Below are 15,793 nucleotides of genomic sequence, written 5' to 3' on the forward strand. Positions count from 1 at the left end.
GCGCAGGCGCCTTGGGGAGCCCGAGGCACCCCCTCGGTGCCGCCCCCGGTCCCGGTCTCCGGTCGCCGTCCCCCTCAGCCCGCGGTGCCCTCAGCCCCCCCCCCCCCCCCCCCCACCTCGGGTCCCCCCGCCATGAGGCCCGCGCCGCTCCGGCTCCTCCTCGCCCTCGCCCCGCGGTGCCGCCGGCAGCCCCCCGGGGTGCCCTCAGTGCCCCCCGGTGTCCCCTCGGTCCCTCGCGGCGTCCCCCCGGTCCTTCCCGGTGTCCCCCCGCCGCTGTGGGGCCGCAGGGCGCTGGGTTCGTCGCCGGGACCCCCCCACAGCAAGGATCAGGGGGAAGGAGAGGGCTCGGGAGGCTGCGGGGAGGAGGAGGAGGAGGAGGAGGATGAAGGCGTGGAGTTTGGGACGCTGTCCACGAGGTTTTCTGGTAGAAAGTTTTATCACAAAACCACGCCGCGGTTCCGGGATTTAAAGCTCGAAGAAGAGGGAGAGGAGGAGGCGGGAAGGAAACCCCGGCGCAGGCCTAGGAACACCCCGTACTGGTACTTCTTGAGGTGCAAGGCCCTCATCAAAGAAGACAAGGTTTGCTCTTTGCTCGTTTCTGGAAATAATATTTAATTGCTGCCAAATAGCACGCTCTTGGGTTAGAATTAGAGCAGTTTAGTTGGAAGGGACCTACGAAGTTCATTGATTCCAACTGCCCAACTGCTTCGGAGCGAAAAGTTAAAGTTGTAATCAAAAGACGTGCTCGGATCCTATCTGCCCGAGTTCTGTTCACACCACCTTCCTACCTCATTTTTCCCTTTCCAAATAGGAATGGAGTTAGCTAATCATTTTTGATGGTGTCCAGACAGTGACTCTAGAAATTGAGCCGCTCCTCAGTGCTGTCTCCGCTCGGTCAGTCCAATGTCCCCTCTGGCAGTCATGGCTTTGATATCTGTGTGCCACCACCTCTCATCCCAAACCCCGGCAACACCATCTGTATCATCTTACGTGCTTCATTCGTATCTTTACAGGAAGAAGCAAGAATTTGTGAGGAATCCCGTGCTCTGTAGGACTTCTGCCACAATCTGACTACAGCTGAGAATATTAATATCTGTTGTGACCGATTCTGTTGCTGCCTCGTAATGGATTTTCCTTTTTCCTGTAGCTGGCAGAGGCTCTGGAGCTGTTTGAGGTGCAGATGCTGAAGGAAGAGCGAGTGCAGCCGGAAGAAAGCAATTACACTGTTCTAATTGGTGGCTGTGGCAGGGTTGGCTACGTGAAAAAGGCATTCAAGCTCTACAATGATGTATGTAGGTTTACGTTCTCTGCTCTCTCATACCTTCATTAAGTTTTTTCAGCTAAAACTGTTTCTTACATTTGGTCGTGTTACTCTCTCTTCAAAATGCCTCTGAGTTAGTGTTTACATCTTCTTAGCCTGAAACTTTTAAAAACCAAATGAGGAAATTCTAAAACTGTTTTCGTAAAAAGAGTTTTCCCTGTGTTTTCTTGTCTTCTCTTAGATGAAAAAACGAGGCTTAACTCCCACAGAGCCCACATACACAGCCCTGTTCAATGCCTGTGCTGAATCACCGTGGAAAGACTCAGGCCTGCAGAGCGCCCTCAAATTACGGCAGCAGCTGAAGAGCAAAAACCAAGAGCTGAATCTGATAACTTACCATGCGCTGCTGAAAGTCTGTGCCCTGTGCTCAGACCTCAGGATGTGCTTTGACGTGCTGAAGGTAAATATGTGACTTTTCTTGTGTCAGGTGTATTCTGCTCTAGTTAGAGCTCCTGGGCTATAATCTGTAATTATCTATACTTAAAATGTTTCTATTTCATTGATCTTTGGTTTCATACAATGAAATCATCCTGGTACGTACCAAGTTTAAGTAGCTAAAATGAGGCAGCTACAGGCTTAAACAGAGGTTGGCTTTGAAACTGTGGTCAGGTGTGTCAATTTATTGAACAGTTTTTGGGGGGCTCACAACTATTGCGTCTCTTTCCCTCATTTTGAAGACCCATGTATTGGCGTGTACCTTCCTTTTAAAGCTCTGCAGCAGCTTTTCTCAGAAAGGTCAGTCTAGGAGTTGCTAAAAGGATTGCTACCCCGTGCCCAAATTCCCCATAGCTCCCGTAAGGGAGAAGCTAGGATCTACGCAGGCATTTCAGGCGTTTTTTAATTCTGGAGCAATCGTTCTGCTCACAGCGCTGGGAGCTCACCCTATGCTTTGTTGTTACTCTGTCCCCAGAAGATAGCAGCAGCATTTGAGCTTCGCAGCCAGCTGCAACAGACTGTTTGGATAACTGGGAAGTTCAGTCTTCTCTCTGTTCTCTCCTCTTTTAGGAAATAGTGCAGAAGGGTCATGTTCCCACAGCTGAGACCTTCAGCTTCCTTCTCATGAGCTGCATAAAGGACAGTGAAAGTGGCTTCCGATACGCCTTACAGGTTTGTCTTCATGTACTAATTAAGGAAAATGCGCTTCTGTACAGTAACTTGTCACTTGAACGTACAGAAAACAGCAGGTTATGACGAGCTGATGAAATCAGGAGGAGCTCAGCGCCTCCTAGGACAAGTTCTTTAAACTGGACTTCCATCAGGACAGCCTGTAAACTGGTGAGGTGCCCTGAACGATGTCTCAGGACCGTACTAGCTCGAGGTGGCTGTTCACTGCCCACTGCCATTTCACCTCTTCGTGCTGTAAACTTGCTCCTTTTCTGCAGGTAGATACTGTACCAGTGGGCGCTGTGAACGTGCTTACAACCTGCTAGAAACGCTCTTGTTATTCACTGTTACTTACGTTTGACGTTCATCTTCCCCTCTGCAGGTTTGGAAGCAGATGACTGAACTTGGAATAAAGGCCAACAGCCACACGTACAACTTGATGCTGCGCGCTGCTAGAGACTGCGGAATTGGCGATCCGGTTGTGGCTTCCCAAGTACTGCTCAGACCCACCGATGAGAGCTCGCCTCAGCTAAGGCTTGCACCCGGCACGCAGAAGGTGAAAAATCAGAGAAAGAAGGGATTGGAGGGCGCACCTACTGTCCAGCTGGACGTGGAGGCCATGGAAAAGCAATTATTTCAGCAGAGTTTGATGCGGCCTGAAGAACTGATCAGGCAACAAAATAAAGACGGGAGTCAGGCTGAAATGAAACTAGTGCCAGCTGGTCTCAACAGCAGCACTGAAGCATTGATGAGGGGAGGCCAGAAGGAGCTAGAGCAAGACCAAGCATGCCTAAGCCAGAAACTGCATTTGTGCAACCTGCCCAACTTGCTGGATTCACGGATACCTGAGGCAGCTGTGGTCTCCTTGGGGACAGTGGCCACGCCATCCCATAGACTGGCTCTGATGGGGGACGTGGAGGGCTTCTTGAACAAAATGAAAGAGGACAATGCAGAACCCAACATTAAAACTTTCACGTTACTGGCTGAGCTGGTGGAACCCCAAAGCCCGTCAGAATCCTCTCTTCTGGCGCTCCTGGATGAGCATAAGGTGAAAGTAGACGTGACCTTCTTTAACGCCTTAATAAGGAAGAAAAGCAAACAGGGAGACCTAGAGGGAGCAAAGGTAAGGAAAAACTCAGAACCAGCCCCGTTGCTGCCTTCTTGTTTCAAGCCTCCAGTTGCGCTGTGTTTCACTGCGGTACCTGTTCCTCTGTCCACAGCAGAAGCTGGGAATCTGACACTGCTTTCCACTCAGCAGCGCTACAGGGAGGCTTTTTGGAAACCGATGTCGATGTTTGTATCTTGCAGAGCCTGCTGCCAGCTCTTGCGAAGAGGAGGATATCACCTAACCTCCAGACATTTTGCAGCTTGGCAATTGCTTGCCACCAAGAGAAGGATGGGTTGCAGTTACTCTCAGATTTGAAGGTAATTAAACTAAACCTCTACTGCTTCGGGTTCCAACTGCAAAAAGCAAGAGAAGCGTTAATGCTTCCAAAAAGACCTGCTGAGGCTTCTAGGGCGAGCGTGTTTTCATTCCCTAAACACGCAGCTGACAGACTGTAGCTGTGCCAGGAGAGGAGAGGGGTCGGGGAGAGAAGAAGGTGCTGGAGCAAGAGCTGTGCTCCTTGCGTAAGAGGTGCCAGAACGAAAAAGGCACAGAGGAAACCCTGCGCTAATTGGCAGCTAATTTGTCGTTTCCAGACGTCCGGAATAACTCCCAACAAGTACATCTACAGCGCCCTCATCGGTGCCGCCGCGAGGCAGCTGGATTACAGCTACCTCACGGAGATCCTGCGAGACATGAGGAGGAACGAAGTGCCTCCCAACGAGGTCATCATACGCCAGCTGGAGTTCGCAGCGCAGTACCCACCGAAATTCGACCGGGTGAGCGGCCGTGCCTGGTCGCGGGGTGAGGGACGCCACCGAGGGAGGGGAAGCGTCGGTGTCTGCCCCAGGCTTCTTCCTTTGGCTTTGTCTGATCTGGCGGCAGTTTCTCAGCAGCTCTTTACTTAATAACAGCCTCTAGCTGCTGCGTGCCGGTATTAAGAGCTCTGTTCTAACAGAATTCTTCTTTTTTTTTTTTTTTTTGGTTGGATTTCTCTTTGCAGTATAAGTCAAAGAACCCCTACCTGGCGAAAATTGACGGCTTCCGTGGCTACTACCACCGGTGGTTAAAAGTCATGGCAGGAGAGGAGACGCCCCACCCCTGGGAGAAATACAGAACAGCCAAGCGTTCGGTAGGTGAGGATAAGGAAGAGGACGTGCAGGGGAAGCTACGCCAGGATGCTGCAGCTGACAGCTAAGTCCTGCACGTTCCGTGTGCTGGCAGAACTCTGAATTCACTCCCTTAAACTGCCTCCCTGTAGGAAAGCTGTTTTGTAGTTCCAGGAACCCGAGTTCTTGCGATAACCACTGAATAAAATATTTGTCCTCTGTTTCAAGGAGAAGCAGATACATTTCCAGTGAATTTCCTTCAGATACTTACGTGAATCACCTTAGAAAACAAACGCACGCCCCCACGTCCAGCGGGAGAAGTAGGGGCACAGATGAGTTTTGTCAGAAGACCGCTCCACTCTCTCAGGAAAGCAGACTTTTATTTTAAAATAAATGGCTACACAGAAAGCTACTCCAAAGCAACATCCTTTGTAGCTATCATCCAGGTGAGCACGTTGCTGGTTTAATTGCAATAAACTATCCAATCACGCAGAAGGTGGTTATAATTGCACTCACAGTCCATGGGGTAAGACGAGGTCAGAGTTCAAAAGGTACGCCTGCGTCTCGGCACTTCACCCAGAACAACCTCGGCATCCGCAGTGAGTGCATTCGATGATTCTCCCCTGGCAAAGAGACGTGACAGCGATATTTCAGCCAAGCTCCGGGGAGCAGGCAGTCCCCCAGGCCTCAGCCTCGCCGCAGAGGCTGCCTTTTGAAGGGGCCCGTGTGAAAAGGCTGCCTGCAGGCGAGTTTTATATCGTTTCCTACACGTTAATGACTTGGAGCAACCACACGCCAAAGCTGGCAGCAACTTTAAAGCACCCGGATATTAAACCTACCGGCAAAAGGTAAAAACTGATAGAACTAGAGGAAGGTACCAGAAGGAAGAACGTTCCCTCCCCTGCTGTCCCCGGCCAGGGTGAGGTTAGAAAGGCTCCAGACAAAAGGGCAGGGACAAGCTGAAAACTCTTACCACTTCCAGCTTGCTTTTGGGGACCCTACAGATGCAGTTGGTCCCGAAGTTGGTGTCCCGCGTCTGGATGCAGCGCAGGCAGCAGAGGTTCTCGTAGCCCTGCTTCTTCCACTTGGCGATCAGGTTCTTGTCGGCGTATCCTTCCTTGATGCAGTACTCGTAGAGCTCTGCAAAAGAGCAGGCGTTATTAGCGCAAGTAGCTCCCAGGAAGCGTTTGGAAACAGCCCAAGGAATTTCTAGGTGTGCTCCTTAGCTGTTAGAGCTACACAGGTGCCAGCCTTCCCTCCGTCCTCCCTCACTCGACAATGATCCTTCCCTTCAGCACCCCAGTTCGGGTGCACCCGCAGGCAGACACCTCACCGTGTCCCCCTGCCCCCCAGCCAGGGGGAAGCGTTTGCACTTCTCACCTCTGCTGATGGCTTTTCTTTTATAGAAGAGGTCAAAAATGTAACGGGTCTTCTGGTGGTGAATCCTGAAGATAGGCCAAAGCGATTCCACTTTCCTCTTCCCTTCGTGGGGCTCAGTCTCCGCTGGGAGGAAACAACAAACACCAGATTTTGTCAGGTTTCATCAGATTTCAGCTGATTCTCTCCGCTTTCCAACTTCCTCGGTCGCTTTAGAAACTGCTCCAAGAACATTCCTGACTTTAACAACTGAGAGTTACAAACGAGCTTAATGGGAGGGGATTCCAACGAGAGGGACGTGGCCTGGCGCCGTCCTTTTAGGAAACGAAAGCCAAAGGAGCAGGACAGGGGGAATGACGTGACCTGCAGTGGGACGGAGCGGACTTTAGGGCTGCTGAGCTTGTCAGACCAGCGCAACAGCACGGGCAGGAGCTACCGGTCCCTCTGCACGTGTCAGCGACCTGCAGCCCAGAGCTCGGTCACGGAGCGCCCCACAAGAAACGCGCCCCACCGGGGCACTGCCCGGTGCCCCACAACCACCCAGGAAAGCTCCCGGCCCTGCCCCAGCCTCAACCCGGGACAACCCGGGGCTCGCACCGCGTTTTTGGGGGTGCCCGGAGCGTTCGGGCCGAGCTCGTTTCGGGGCACGTCCCCGGGGCGCCGCCGCTCCTTCCCTACCTTCCCTCATCTTCTGATCCAGCTCGTCCAGCGTGGGCTCGATCAGCTCCCAGCCGTCGGGGGGCGGCTTCCTGCTGCGCTTCACCTTCGGCATCGCCTCGGGAACGGGACGGGACGGGACGGGACGGGACGGGGGGGGGAAGCACCGGGGGCGCCGCCTGTCCGCTCCGCGACGCGCGGGCACCTCGGGTCCCTCAGAAACCGTTGCAAAAGGAGAGAGGGGGGGCGGCTGCGGGGCTCCCGAGGGGCTCCGGGACGCGGCCACCGCCCCCCGGTGCCCCCCCGGTACCCCCCCGGTGCCCCCCCGGTGCCCCCCCGCGGCCTGCGGCTGACACCGGGACGGGGCCCGGCGGCCCTGAGGGGCTCGGGCCGTGCTCGGCGGCGGCGGCGGCGGCGGGGGGGGGGGGGGAGAGCCCCGGGCCCAGCCCCGCTCACCGGCCCCGAGCTGCGGCCCGGTCCCGGCCTACCCGCGGCCTGCTCCCGGCCTGGCTCCGCTGCCGGCCCCGCTCCGGTCCCACTGCCGCCCGCGGGGTCCTCTTCCCCCTCTCCGCGCCGCGCCGAGGTGCCCGGCGCAGTGCCTGAAGAAAAACCCCCCCCTCCCCTCCCCACGCAGTTCCCCGTTTCTCTCCCCTTCCTCAAACCGGGACGCTGCAAAATCACCTCCGCGGCGGGCGGGCCGCGTCCCGGCTTCTCTCTTCGCGTAGAAAAAAGACGCGGAAGGGCGGCGGGCGGGGAGGCGCTGAGGGGGCAGCCCCCGCGGCGGGGACCTCGCGGGGAGGGCTCTGAGTGGGGGGGGAGCGGAGCGGGGCGGGGCGGGAGGGGGCGGCTTCCGCTTCCGGGTCGGCGCTGGGGGCCGGGGGGGGGCCGCGCTGCAGCCGCCATCGCCGCGATGCCGAAAGGAGGTGTGTGTGGGGGGGGGGCGGTTGGGTTCGGTTTATTTCCCTGTTTCCCTTTTAATTTCTTCATTTGGGGTCCCCCGTGAGGCGGCGGGGGCCGGGCGGGTGGCGGCGGGGGGCCGCAGCCGCGGGTCGGGGCCGGGCCGGGGCTCCCCTGAGGCGCTGGGGCCGGGGCCTCTCCCCCCCCGGGGGGGGGGGGTGTGGGCACGGCGTGGGCGGCTCCTCTCGGGATGGGCTCAGAACGCGGGGTTTGGGGGGGTTTTTTGGGGGGGGGGTTGGGGGTTTTTTATCGGGGGCCTGCGCGGAGCCGGGCGTTGGGCTCGGCGAGCCCGCCGGGTGCCCCCCCCCCCCCCCCCCCCAGCTCGGGGCGTTCCGTGGAAGCAAACGGCGGGTTCTTCTCGGTTTTTCCCCTCGCTTGAATTGCTGGAATTGGGATTTAATCGGGCGGCTTGACCCCGCAGGCGCAGAGCGCCGGGCAGCCAGCCCCTTTTTACCTCAGCGAACCCCCCCCCCCCCCCCCCAACGTCGTCGCGTTGAAACGGTGCCGGGGGCTGGGCGCCTCGCCGCTGTTTCGCCGGGGCTTGCGGCCGCCCCGAGGTGCTCGGGGGGGGGGGGCGCTGGCAGGTGCGGGACCTGCCCTCAGCTCATCCGATCGCCCCGTGCCGTGCTAAAGCTCCTGCACCGCGCCGAGCCCCCCCAGGCGGGCCCTGTGGGGGCCGAGCCGGTGGCACCGCCGGCCCCCCGCGCGGGTGTCCTGCGCCCCGTCCGCTCCGGGCTGGCTCAGGCGTGGATCAGGGCGGCCCCACAGCTGATTCTCTCCTCGCTTTGTTTGCTTTTTCAAGCTTTCGTGCAAGATAATTCCTTTCGAGGCGCTTTTCCCCGTCGCGTGGCTGTTCCCGGGGTTTTGTCTCCTTCGGTTCTCAGTGCCTGATGTAAAGCAGGAAGGCTGCCGGCGGCTGCCGAGCCTGTAGCGAGCGCTGGGGCAGGCTAGGTGGGTTTTCTTGGTGCCGCGCGGGGTGTCCGGTCCCCTGCCCGTGCGCCTTTCGGAGCGGTGTCACTTGCTGGGCGGTGACGTGAGGGCTCCGGCGCTCCCTTGGAGCTCGAGTTCCCCACGTGTGTCGGTGGCGCCACGTGGGGTGGCTGGGAACGGGGAAAGCAGGGCTCGGGGGGGGCAGCAGCGCCCTGGTCGTGCTGGTGGGGTGAGTGCCCGTGAGCTCCCAAAACTGATTGTCGAGAATTGCGCTCCCCGTCTCGTGCCAGAAAAACGTCTCGGGGGAGGGAGGGGCTCTGTAAGGCTTCCTAGGGGCGTTTTGAGAGAATTTACTGCGCAGCTCAGCTTTTACCAAGCTAAAACGTACGGGGGTTGGTCTGCGCTCGTTTTCTGAGCTCAGAAAACGAATTCCCAAAGCCCTCGAGGGCTGCCCCAAAGAGCCCGACAAGTGCAGCCGCGCGTGGCCGTGACGCGGGGCCCGGCAGCGATGGGTCTCCCCCGTGAGGAGGGACAGCCGCTCCGTCCCGTCCCCGCTCCGCGCCGCTGTCCTCGGCAGGTGGGAAGGGAGAGGAGCGCGAGGCTTTCCTGCGGGCCGCAGGACGCCTGCAGGAGCAGGGCTCCCTCGCACGAGCTGCTGGGGTTTTGCTGATCTCGCGCGCGGGTTTTACCCCGAGCTGTCCAGCTCGCTTTTGCCAGCGGCTCTCAGCTCTGACGCCCGAAACGGAGCAGCCGCTTGCAGGAAGCACCGATGGCTTCGCAATTCCACGGCAACCCACAGGATTGGGCCCTGGGGGGCTGAGCAGGCCGCCCAGCCGAGCCCCCTCTCCCCTTCTCCCTGGTTTCTAGCGCTTGTTTTTGGTTTCCCTCATAAAGCGCTAAAACATGGAGGCTCCTTTTGACGAGTTCCTCGGCTCTCGCTCCGATTCCCGAAGCTTTTGTCCAATTGGCTCCCTGGTCTCCCTTGGCACAGCCTCAGCTCAGGGAGGGGCTGAGGAGGCGAGCCGGGCGGCGGAGCTGCTGGCGGGGAGCTGCCCTGCTGGGGAGGGAACGGGAGCGGGGCTGGGGCTGGGAACAGCTCGGCAGCCCGGGAGGGGAATCAGAGAAGCCACAGGCTTCGCTGAGGGTGGCAAATCCAACGTGTCTTTCTTTTTTTTTTTTTTTTTTTTCCTTTGGATCCTGTTTGGGCTCGTCCTGTGCGCGCCGAAAATCCCGAGCGCGTGCTGCAGGAGGAGTCAAGCTTTTTGGAAGCTCATCACTAACCCATTGATTAATTAATCCATTGATTTATTTTTGTGCAGGTAGAAAAGGAGGCCACAAAGGCCGGGCAAGACAGTACACGAGTCCCGAAGAGATCGATGCGCAGCTCCAAGCAGAAAAGCAGAAGGCAAGGGTAGGTGTTTGCCTTGCTTTGTGCTTACTGTGGTAACTCCGGGCTTGCGCAGCGCGCTTGATTCGCAGCTCACGAGAAATGTCAGCTCACCCGGGCGTTGCAGACCCTTCCGACAGCGATCGCAACGTGAATTCTCACCACCGGTGCGTGGGGAGGCTGCAAGGTGGGATCCAGTCGAGTTCCTCGTGGAAGTGAGGCCAGGCCGAGCGGCCGTCAGCAATCTGAAGGTTAAAGGATGAGGGAGATGGTTACACAGCAGCTCGAGGCATCTTTTCCTCCCGTAATTCATCGTTCTGCTCTTCAGCATAAGCTCGTTCCTCGCTCGCTTGGCTGTGGAGGAAAGGGGCTCACGTCTTGACAGCTTCCATTTCTTGAAAGCACCGTGTTTGACCTCTTTCTAGTTTTAATGGACTGAATTCCTTTGACTTCGGTCTTTACGCATGGTTTTCTCGTTTGTCTCCGGGAGAAGTAACAGATCTTCCTGGTGTGAGCTCTTTGTTGTGCATCCGTGTGCCCCGCCACGGGTTTGTAAGTCCGCCTTCCCCCGCAGCTCCCGGGCTGGCGTTACAAAAACCACGACTGCTTTCTGCGGCGCTTGCTCTCTTGCGTTGCCAAATGATCCCAGCTACGCTGACACTCACTGCTGTTTTCTGCGACTTCCTGAAAGTGCTGCCTAAGCCTGAACTCACGATTCCAGCTGAAACCTCACGGCACTGACTGCAGCGGGATAATTATACCCTGGGTAGGAAACACTGATGAGTAAATCCCAGAAGAAGATTACCCTTCCAAGCTGTTACGAGCCGTGTTGTTGACTCCCTTTGAATGTTTTGACCAGCTGTAACTCGGGATGATTGCGTGGTTTGCTGCTTAGCCAGATATTCCGACTCTGTGTCGCGTTTCTTACTCTGTAGTGCAGCTCCTCTTGGTTTGTTTTCTGATTCCACCTTCCTGGCTTCGTGCCGTCCTTCCAGTTACTGAAGCCACTTACGGTTCTGACCCTGTTTTCCAAAATGAGTTCAGCTCCTTGCTCTTGCACAATGTCATTCACAAACTTTGAATTCACAAGGCTTTTCTCCATCCAAGGCGTTAATAAAAATACCAAGTGGGAACAGAACAGAACGAGCCTCGGCGGGGCCCCACGTGAGACGTCTGCCTGGTTTTATAAAAACAAAAACCCAACAGCCCTCAGAGGACTGCTTTTTGAGGATTTTTTTCTGCTGTGATCATCCGTACCACATAATGATGGTTACATCCAACCCAGTTTCATTAGGGGAAGTCTGTAAAAACTTCAAATACTCCTCCTCCTGCCCGTAGCTCCTCTGCTTTGCCAGTTGCTCTGATGAGGGATATTTGCTAATGGTAAAGCAAGCTTTTCGCACCCATGCTAGTTTCCCTAATCTTATCTTGGAGTTGGACTTGATGATCCTTATGGGTCCCTTCCAACTCGGGATATTCTGTGATTATCTTCTAACGATTTACAAATCAATTCCCAGACGCTGATTAGTCGAAGCTGTGCTGGAAAGGCTGCCGTTTCTTATATTTCCACTAGAGACACCATTCTAGTTGATGGCTGGCAATTTTCTCTTCGGGCTTTTTTTTTTTTTTTTTTTTTTATCTGGATCTAGGCTGGGATCCATCATGCCACATCTGTGTAGCTTTTGGTCCCTCAGAGACAGCGCACTGGAAATTGAGGCCAAAATTCTCCTGGAGATCCTTCATTTGGGGAAAGCAGAGAGCCAGTTCTGTCTGTTACAATAGTTTTCCCGGCCTGTTAGGTAGGGAGAGCAGCAGAGTTGCTTGGAGGAGATCTGCTGGGGCAGGTGATGCTCACTTAACTGTGTTGAGAATGAGCTCTCGTTCCGTTAGAGTGAGGCAGCCTTGGGGGCCGTGTCAGGAGCAGCAGTGCTCGGAGCTGTGCATCATCCCTCCAAAACGATCTCGTTTAAGAGCCACTGGGAATTTTATTGACGTGTTTTCTTCCTGTGATTTCTGTAGGAAGAAGAGGAGCAAGAAGAGGGAGGCGAAGGAGCAACAGGGGACCCCAAAAAGGAGAAGAAGTCTTTAGATTCAGATGAGAGTGATGAAGATGACGAGGATTATCAGGTAGTGTAATACTCAGGGCATGTCATGCATTTGCATGGAGTTCTCTTTCAGAGCTATCTACAGTAAATCTTTTATGTAATAACTATTTTTAGAAGCCAAAAAAACCTTACTTGACTCCATTTTGCCCTCAGAGTGATAATCTGGGTATTTTTTAAGTGAAATGCAAAGGAAGGATCATCTTCAAAGAGCACCGAAGACGTTTGGTAGTTATAAAATCTTGGTTCACAAACGGTTTTGCTGTCCGGTGGTGGAACCACCTTGAATTCTACTTTTGGGGTGTGGTGCGGGGCATTTGATGCGTTCTGATGCACCGTAATTTGGGGTATGGCAGAACAGAGCTTCTTACCTTTCCTCTTCTTCTTAAACCTTAGCAAAAGCGCAAAGGCGTGGAAGGGTTGATAGACATAGAGAATCCCAATCGCGTAATTCAGACAACCAAAAAAGTAACTCAGCTGGACCTGGATGGACCCAAGGAACTCTCGCGACGAGAGCGGTGAGTTTTCCTCCTGCCTCGGGAGGAGCTGGCATGTTCCTGGAGTTTCACACGTGCTGCTGGCAGCAGCTTAATGTGGAGAAGCGTCTCCCTGCTGCGTGTGCGCTGGTGTTTCGGGGAAGCCCTTCGTCTGTGTTGCCCTCTAAAGCTGACACTGAGCAGCAGCAAACTGTCAGGCAGGAGTCGCTTCGCTTCAAAATGGCTTTCCTTACAAACTTCACAGAAGTTTTTACAGAAGCCGTCTGTCTTCTGGGAGCAGCTTTGTCTGCCCCGGGGCCAGGCGGCTTGGCCCGATGCGCTGAGTGAAGTTTGTCGCTGTGAAGCAGCCGTAGGCCGTTTCTCTCCTGAAGTTTTATGCCAAAAATGAGATGTAACCAAAATCCATTAACCAAAGTTCACGCTGAGGTCTACTCTAATCTTGCTACAAAAGGTGCCCTGGTGGCAGGTAGCAGTTTCCCAGACTCCTGGGTTCGTGTTGACATTTTTGTTTGAGCTGATGAATAAGGTGAGAAGCAGCGTTTGATCTCCTACTTTCATTTAGCAACGGGGAGTTTCAGAGTGAAAGATTTAAGCGTGATTATTTGGAGTAGATTGTTTAAGTTTGGTTAGTTGGGATAGATGCCGTCAGCAGAAGTACCCTTGAGGTGTCCTTCTGGGGAGAATGTTACAGTGCTGCGTAGTCTGGGGCTAATTCATTTGACCTCACTGTGCATCAGCGCTCCTATTTAGCTGAAGGTAGAAATTCCTTGACTTCTCATCATCCCTGCAACAGATGTAACGTCCTTGAAAACTGGTGACAGGGTCCCCCAGTCTCTGCAGGCAGCCCAGCTCTGTACTCACCTTGTTTTCCAGTCAGAAAGCTTCCCCTGGTGTCTGTCAGTACCTGCACGCTCACCGGGGTACTCTTAACGGCTGGTGTGTTTCGCTCAAACAGGGAGGAGATTGAGAAACAAAAGGCAAAAGAAAGATACATGAAAATGCACCTAGCTGGCAAAACAGAACAAGCAAAGGCAGATCTCGCCCGACTAGCCATCATTCGGAAGCAAAGGGAAGAAGCTGCCAGAAAGAAAGAAGAGGAAAGAAAAGGTTAGAGAGTAATTAATCCTCTCCTATTACTTCTCTTTTGCAATGGCCGTACTGCCGTGAGGTATGATTTCTGCCATCACACGTCGTAGTCCCTCGTCGCCCGAGACTGCGTGGTGTTGCTGAGCGTCGTCGTGACTCCTCTCATCAAAACTACATTCAGCTGGCTCACTCTTACAAAGCTCGAGGGCGTCTGAATAGGGAGCAGGCAGGAAGAGAAGGGAATTGCTCTCGATACCCACATTGTCCTCAGCGTCCCAGGCAGTGCTAGCTCTGATTTTGGGGATTTATCGAGTTCCTTCTGCTGGATGCATGCTGGGGCTCCAGACTGCACGGGGAATTTGCAGCATTCCTCCCGTGCTGGGATTTCCTCTTCAGCTCTGATAGAGAACCAGAACCTTAATGAGTGTGCTCCCAGTGGCTTCCACAGGGAAATTGCATCAGCATCGGGGTGGTTTGCAGAAGCCTGGAGGGAAGCCAGCGACAGAAGGGAAGGTGCAGGGAGGGTTGCTCCCGCTTACCCTGGAGGGGCGGTACCGGGAGTTAGTGGGGAGGGTCAGAACTTTTCCCTGTTTACTTCGCTGCACGTGGCTAGCAAGATTTCAGTCTCTGGGGCTGCCGGGCTACCACCAGCCCCGATGTGCGCTGTGAAACCCTAACGCCTCTGTTCTTTCCCTCCTCCAGCAAAAGACGAAGCGGCGATGGCGGGTAAAAGACTGCAGTCCCTGTCCCTTAACAAGTAAGCGCAGGACACGCAAGAGGAGGAATCGCCAGGAAGCCGTGCCTGGTGCCTGCCAGGAACTCTGTCGTGTTGCATACCACAGGTGCCACGTGGGGTACACTGCGGCATCGAAGTCACCTCCACCTCCAAGAGACACTGACGATGTGTTTGTCTTCATCCTGGCACAGATTTCCATTTGGGGTTAGGGGCAGCTGCTATCTTCGGTGCAGAACTGTGCTGAACAGCAATTCTCTGTAACAGTTCGAAAACCTGAATGTTTTTGCTGTTTTTAGGATTAAGAACTCATAGATTTGGGGGGAGGGGGGGAGCAGGGGCGGGAGGGCGCTGTGCGGGAGGGGAGATGCTTTAAATATTAGATTGCAAGAACATAGATTGTGGGGTCATTGTGGGGTGGGGCATATGGGGTGGGGAACCTTGACTTGCTCATGAAAACCCAAAGGATAATGTATCTGAGGAATCCTTTTGGGCAAACGGCCCATAAAATTTTGCTGCAGGGTGTTGCAGTATAATCGAGAGCCTGACTTCATGGACATCTGGAGTGCTGTTCCTTCCCGTTTTCATCCCTCATCTCTTGCAGCCGGTCTCCCCCTTTTCCCTCCTCTTCGTTATTTTGTTTCTTCTCCTGATTAGGGATAGTGCCAGTTTTTAACCACATCATCCTTTGTTTAAAGGAAAAAAAAAAAAAAACCATCATTAATTGTATCAGACCCAGATGGGGGGAAAAAAAAGAACTCGATAAAGGTGAAAAAGGAATAAAAAACAACAGAACTTGTATATTTGGCTGATTAAAATGTAAATTATAACTGCTCTGTCCTTGTCTTGTGTGTTTGTGTAAATGAACACGTGCGCACAGGCGGCTGCTGCGATGCACGGTGCGGTAGCAGCCTGGTGGCGTGGTGACTGCCGAGTCTGCCGCTTTGCTGCTTCTCTGCTCTTCGTGGTGGTGAATTTGGCTCAGGGTTCAGGAGCTCTATCAGCAGATGCAGCCCGAAGGCAAAAAGCTTTTCCTCTCCATCTCTGATGGACGTCTTGCACAATCTGGTTGCCGCAGTGGAGCAAACAATTACCTTCGGGCTGCCGCCTAGCCCAGTCAGTGTGTCAGGAGGCCTGGCCCCAGACTGTCAGCACCCCGTCAGCTGTCCTGGTTCACAGTGCGGGGCTGCAGGAGATGCTTTAACCTGCTGTGCCCCGGGGAGCCCTGCCCTTAGCCTGTGCCGGGACACCAGCGCTTCCCAGGCTCACCAAAAACTGGAGGAGATTCAACCCCAGAGCTGAGACGGGAGCTCCTGGCTCTGCAGGAGTTGCTAGCAGAGGTTACAGGCGTAAAGACGCAGGATGACAAACGCTGCGATTTATTCTCCGTGACCCTGCCATCCGTGCCCGTCTGCACGGACTGGGCTG

The 15,793-nt window shown here is 54.9% G+C and overlaps 3 protein-coding genes across 4 annotated transcripts; 2 read left to right on the plus strand and 1 right to left on the minus strand.

Annotated features, from left to right (window-relative positions):
- The first annotated feature begins 6 nt into the window (after window positions 1–6).
- On the plus strand, window positions 7–4,877 carry PTCD1 (pentatricopeptide repeat domain 1). Its single transcript, XM_035563522.2, has 8 exons — window positions 7–579; window positions 1,148–1,288; window positions 1,503–1,721; window positions 2,327–2,428; window positions 2,808–3,548; window positions 3,734–3,850; window positions 4,127–4,309; window positions 4,534–4,877. Exons 1-8 carry the CDS (start codon window positions 133–135, stop codon window positions 4,726–4,728), a joined length of 2,145 nt encoding a protein of 714 aa, XP_035419415.1. The 5' UTR covers window positions 7–132; the 3' UTR covers window positions 4,729–4,877.
- A 125-nt stretch (window positions 4,878–5,002) lies between these two features.
- Window positions 5,003–7,462, minus strand: BUD31 (BUD31 homolog). Of its 2 annotated transcripts, XM_035563526.2 has the most exons (5): window positions 7,355–7,462; window positions 6,695–6,887; window positions 6,020–6,142; window positions 5,613–5,779; window positions 5,003–5,262 (listed from the first exon to the last, which is right to left on the minus strand). In XM_035563526.2, the coding sequence occupies exons 2-5, from the start codon at window positions 6,786–6,788 to the stop codon at window positions 5,212–5,214; spliced, it is 435 nt and encodes a 144-aa protein (XP_035419419.1). In that variant the 5' UTR covers window positions 6,789–6,887; window positions 7,355–7,462; the 3' UTR covers window positions 5,003–5,211. The 2 variants fall into 2 exon arrangements, with proteins under 2 accessions (XP_035419419.1, XP_035419418.1); XM_035563525.2 differs by lacking the exon at window positions 7,355–7,462 and having other exon boundaries at window positions 6,695–6,919.
- Window positions 7,463–7,513: 51 nt separating this feature from the next.
- Window positions 7,514–15,201, plus strand: PDAP1 (PDGFA associated protein 1). The gene is made up of 6 exons (XM_035563521.2): window positions 7,514–7,596; window positions 9,880–9,971; window positions 11,967–12,074; window positions 12,446–12,567; window positions 13,502–13,653; window positions 14,335–15,201. The coding sequence occupies exons 1-6, from the start codon at window positions 7,584–7,586 to the stop codon at window positions 14,391–14,393; spliced, it is 546 nt and encodes a 181-aa protein (XP_035419414.1). The 5' UTR covers window positions 7,514–7,583; the 3' UTR covers window positions 14,394–15,201.
- The last annotated feature ends 592 nt before the right edge of the window (window positions 15,202–15,793 follow it).

This window comes from Cygnus atratus, chromosome 15, assembly GCF_013377495.2.
Source record: "Cygnus atratus isolate AKBS03 ecotype Queensland, Australia chromosome 15, CAtr_DNAZoo_HiC_assembly, whole genome shotgun sequence".
In the NCBI taxonomy this organism is placed as follows: Eukaryota; Metazoa; Chordata; class Aves; order Anseriformes; family Anatidae; genus Cygnus; species Cygnus atratus.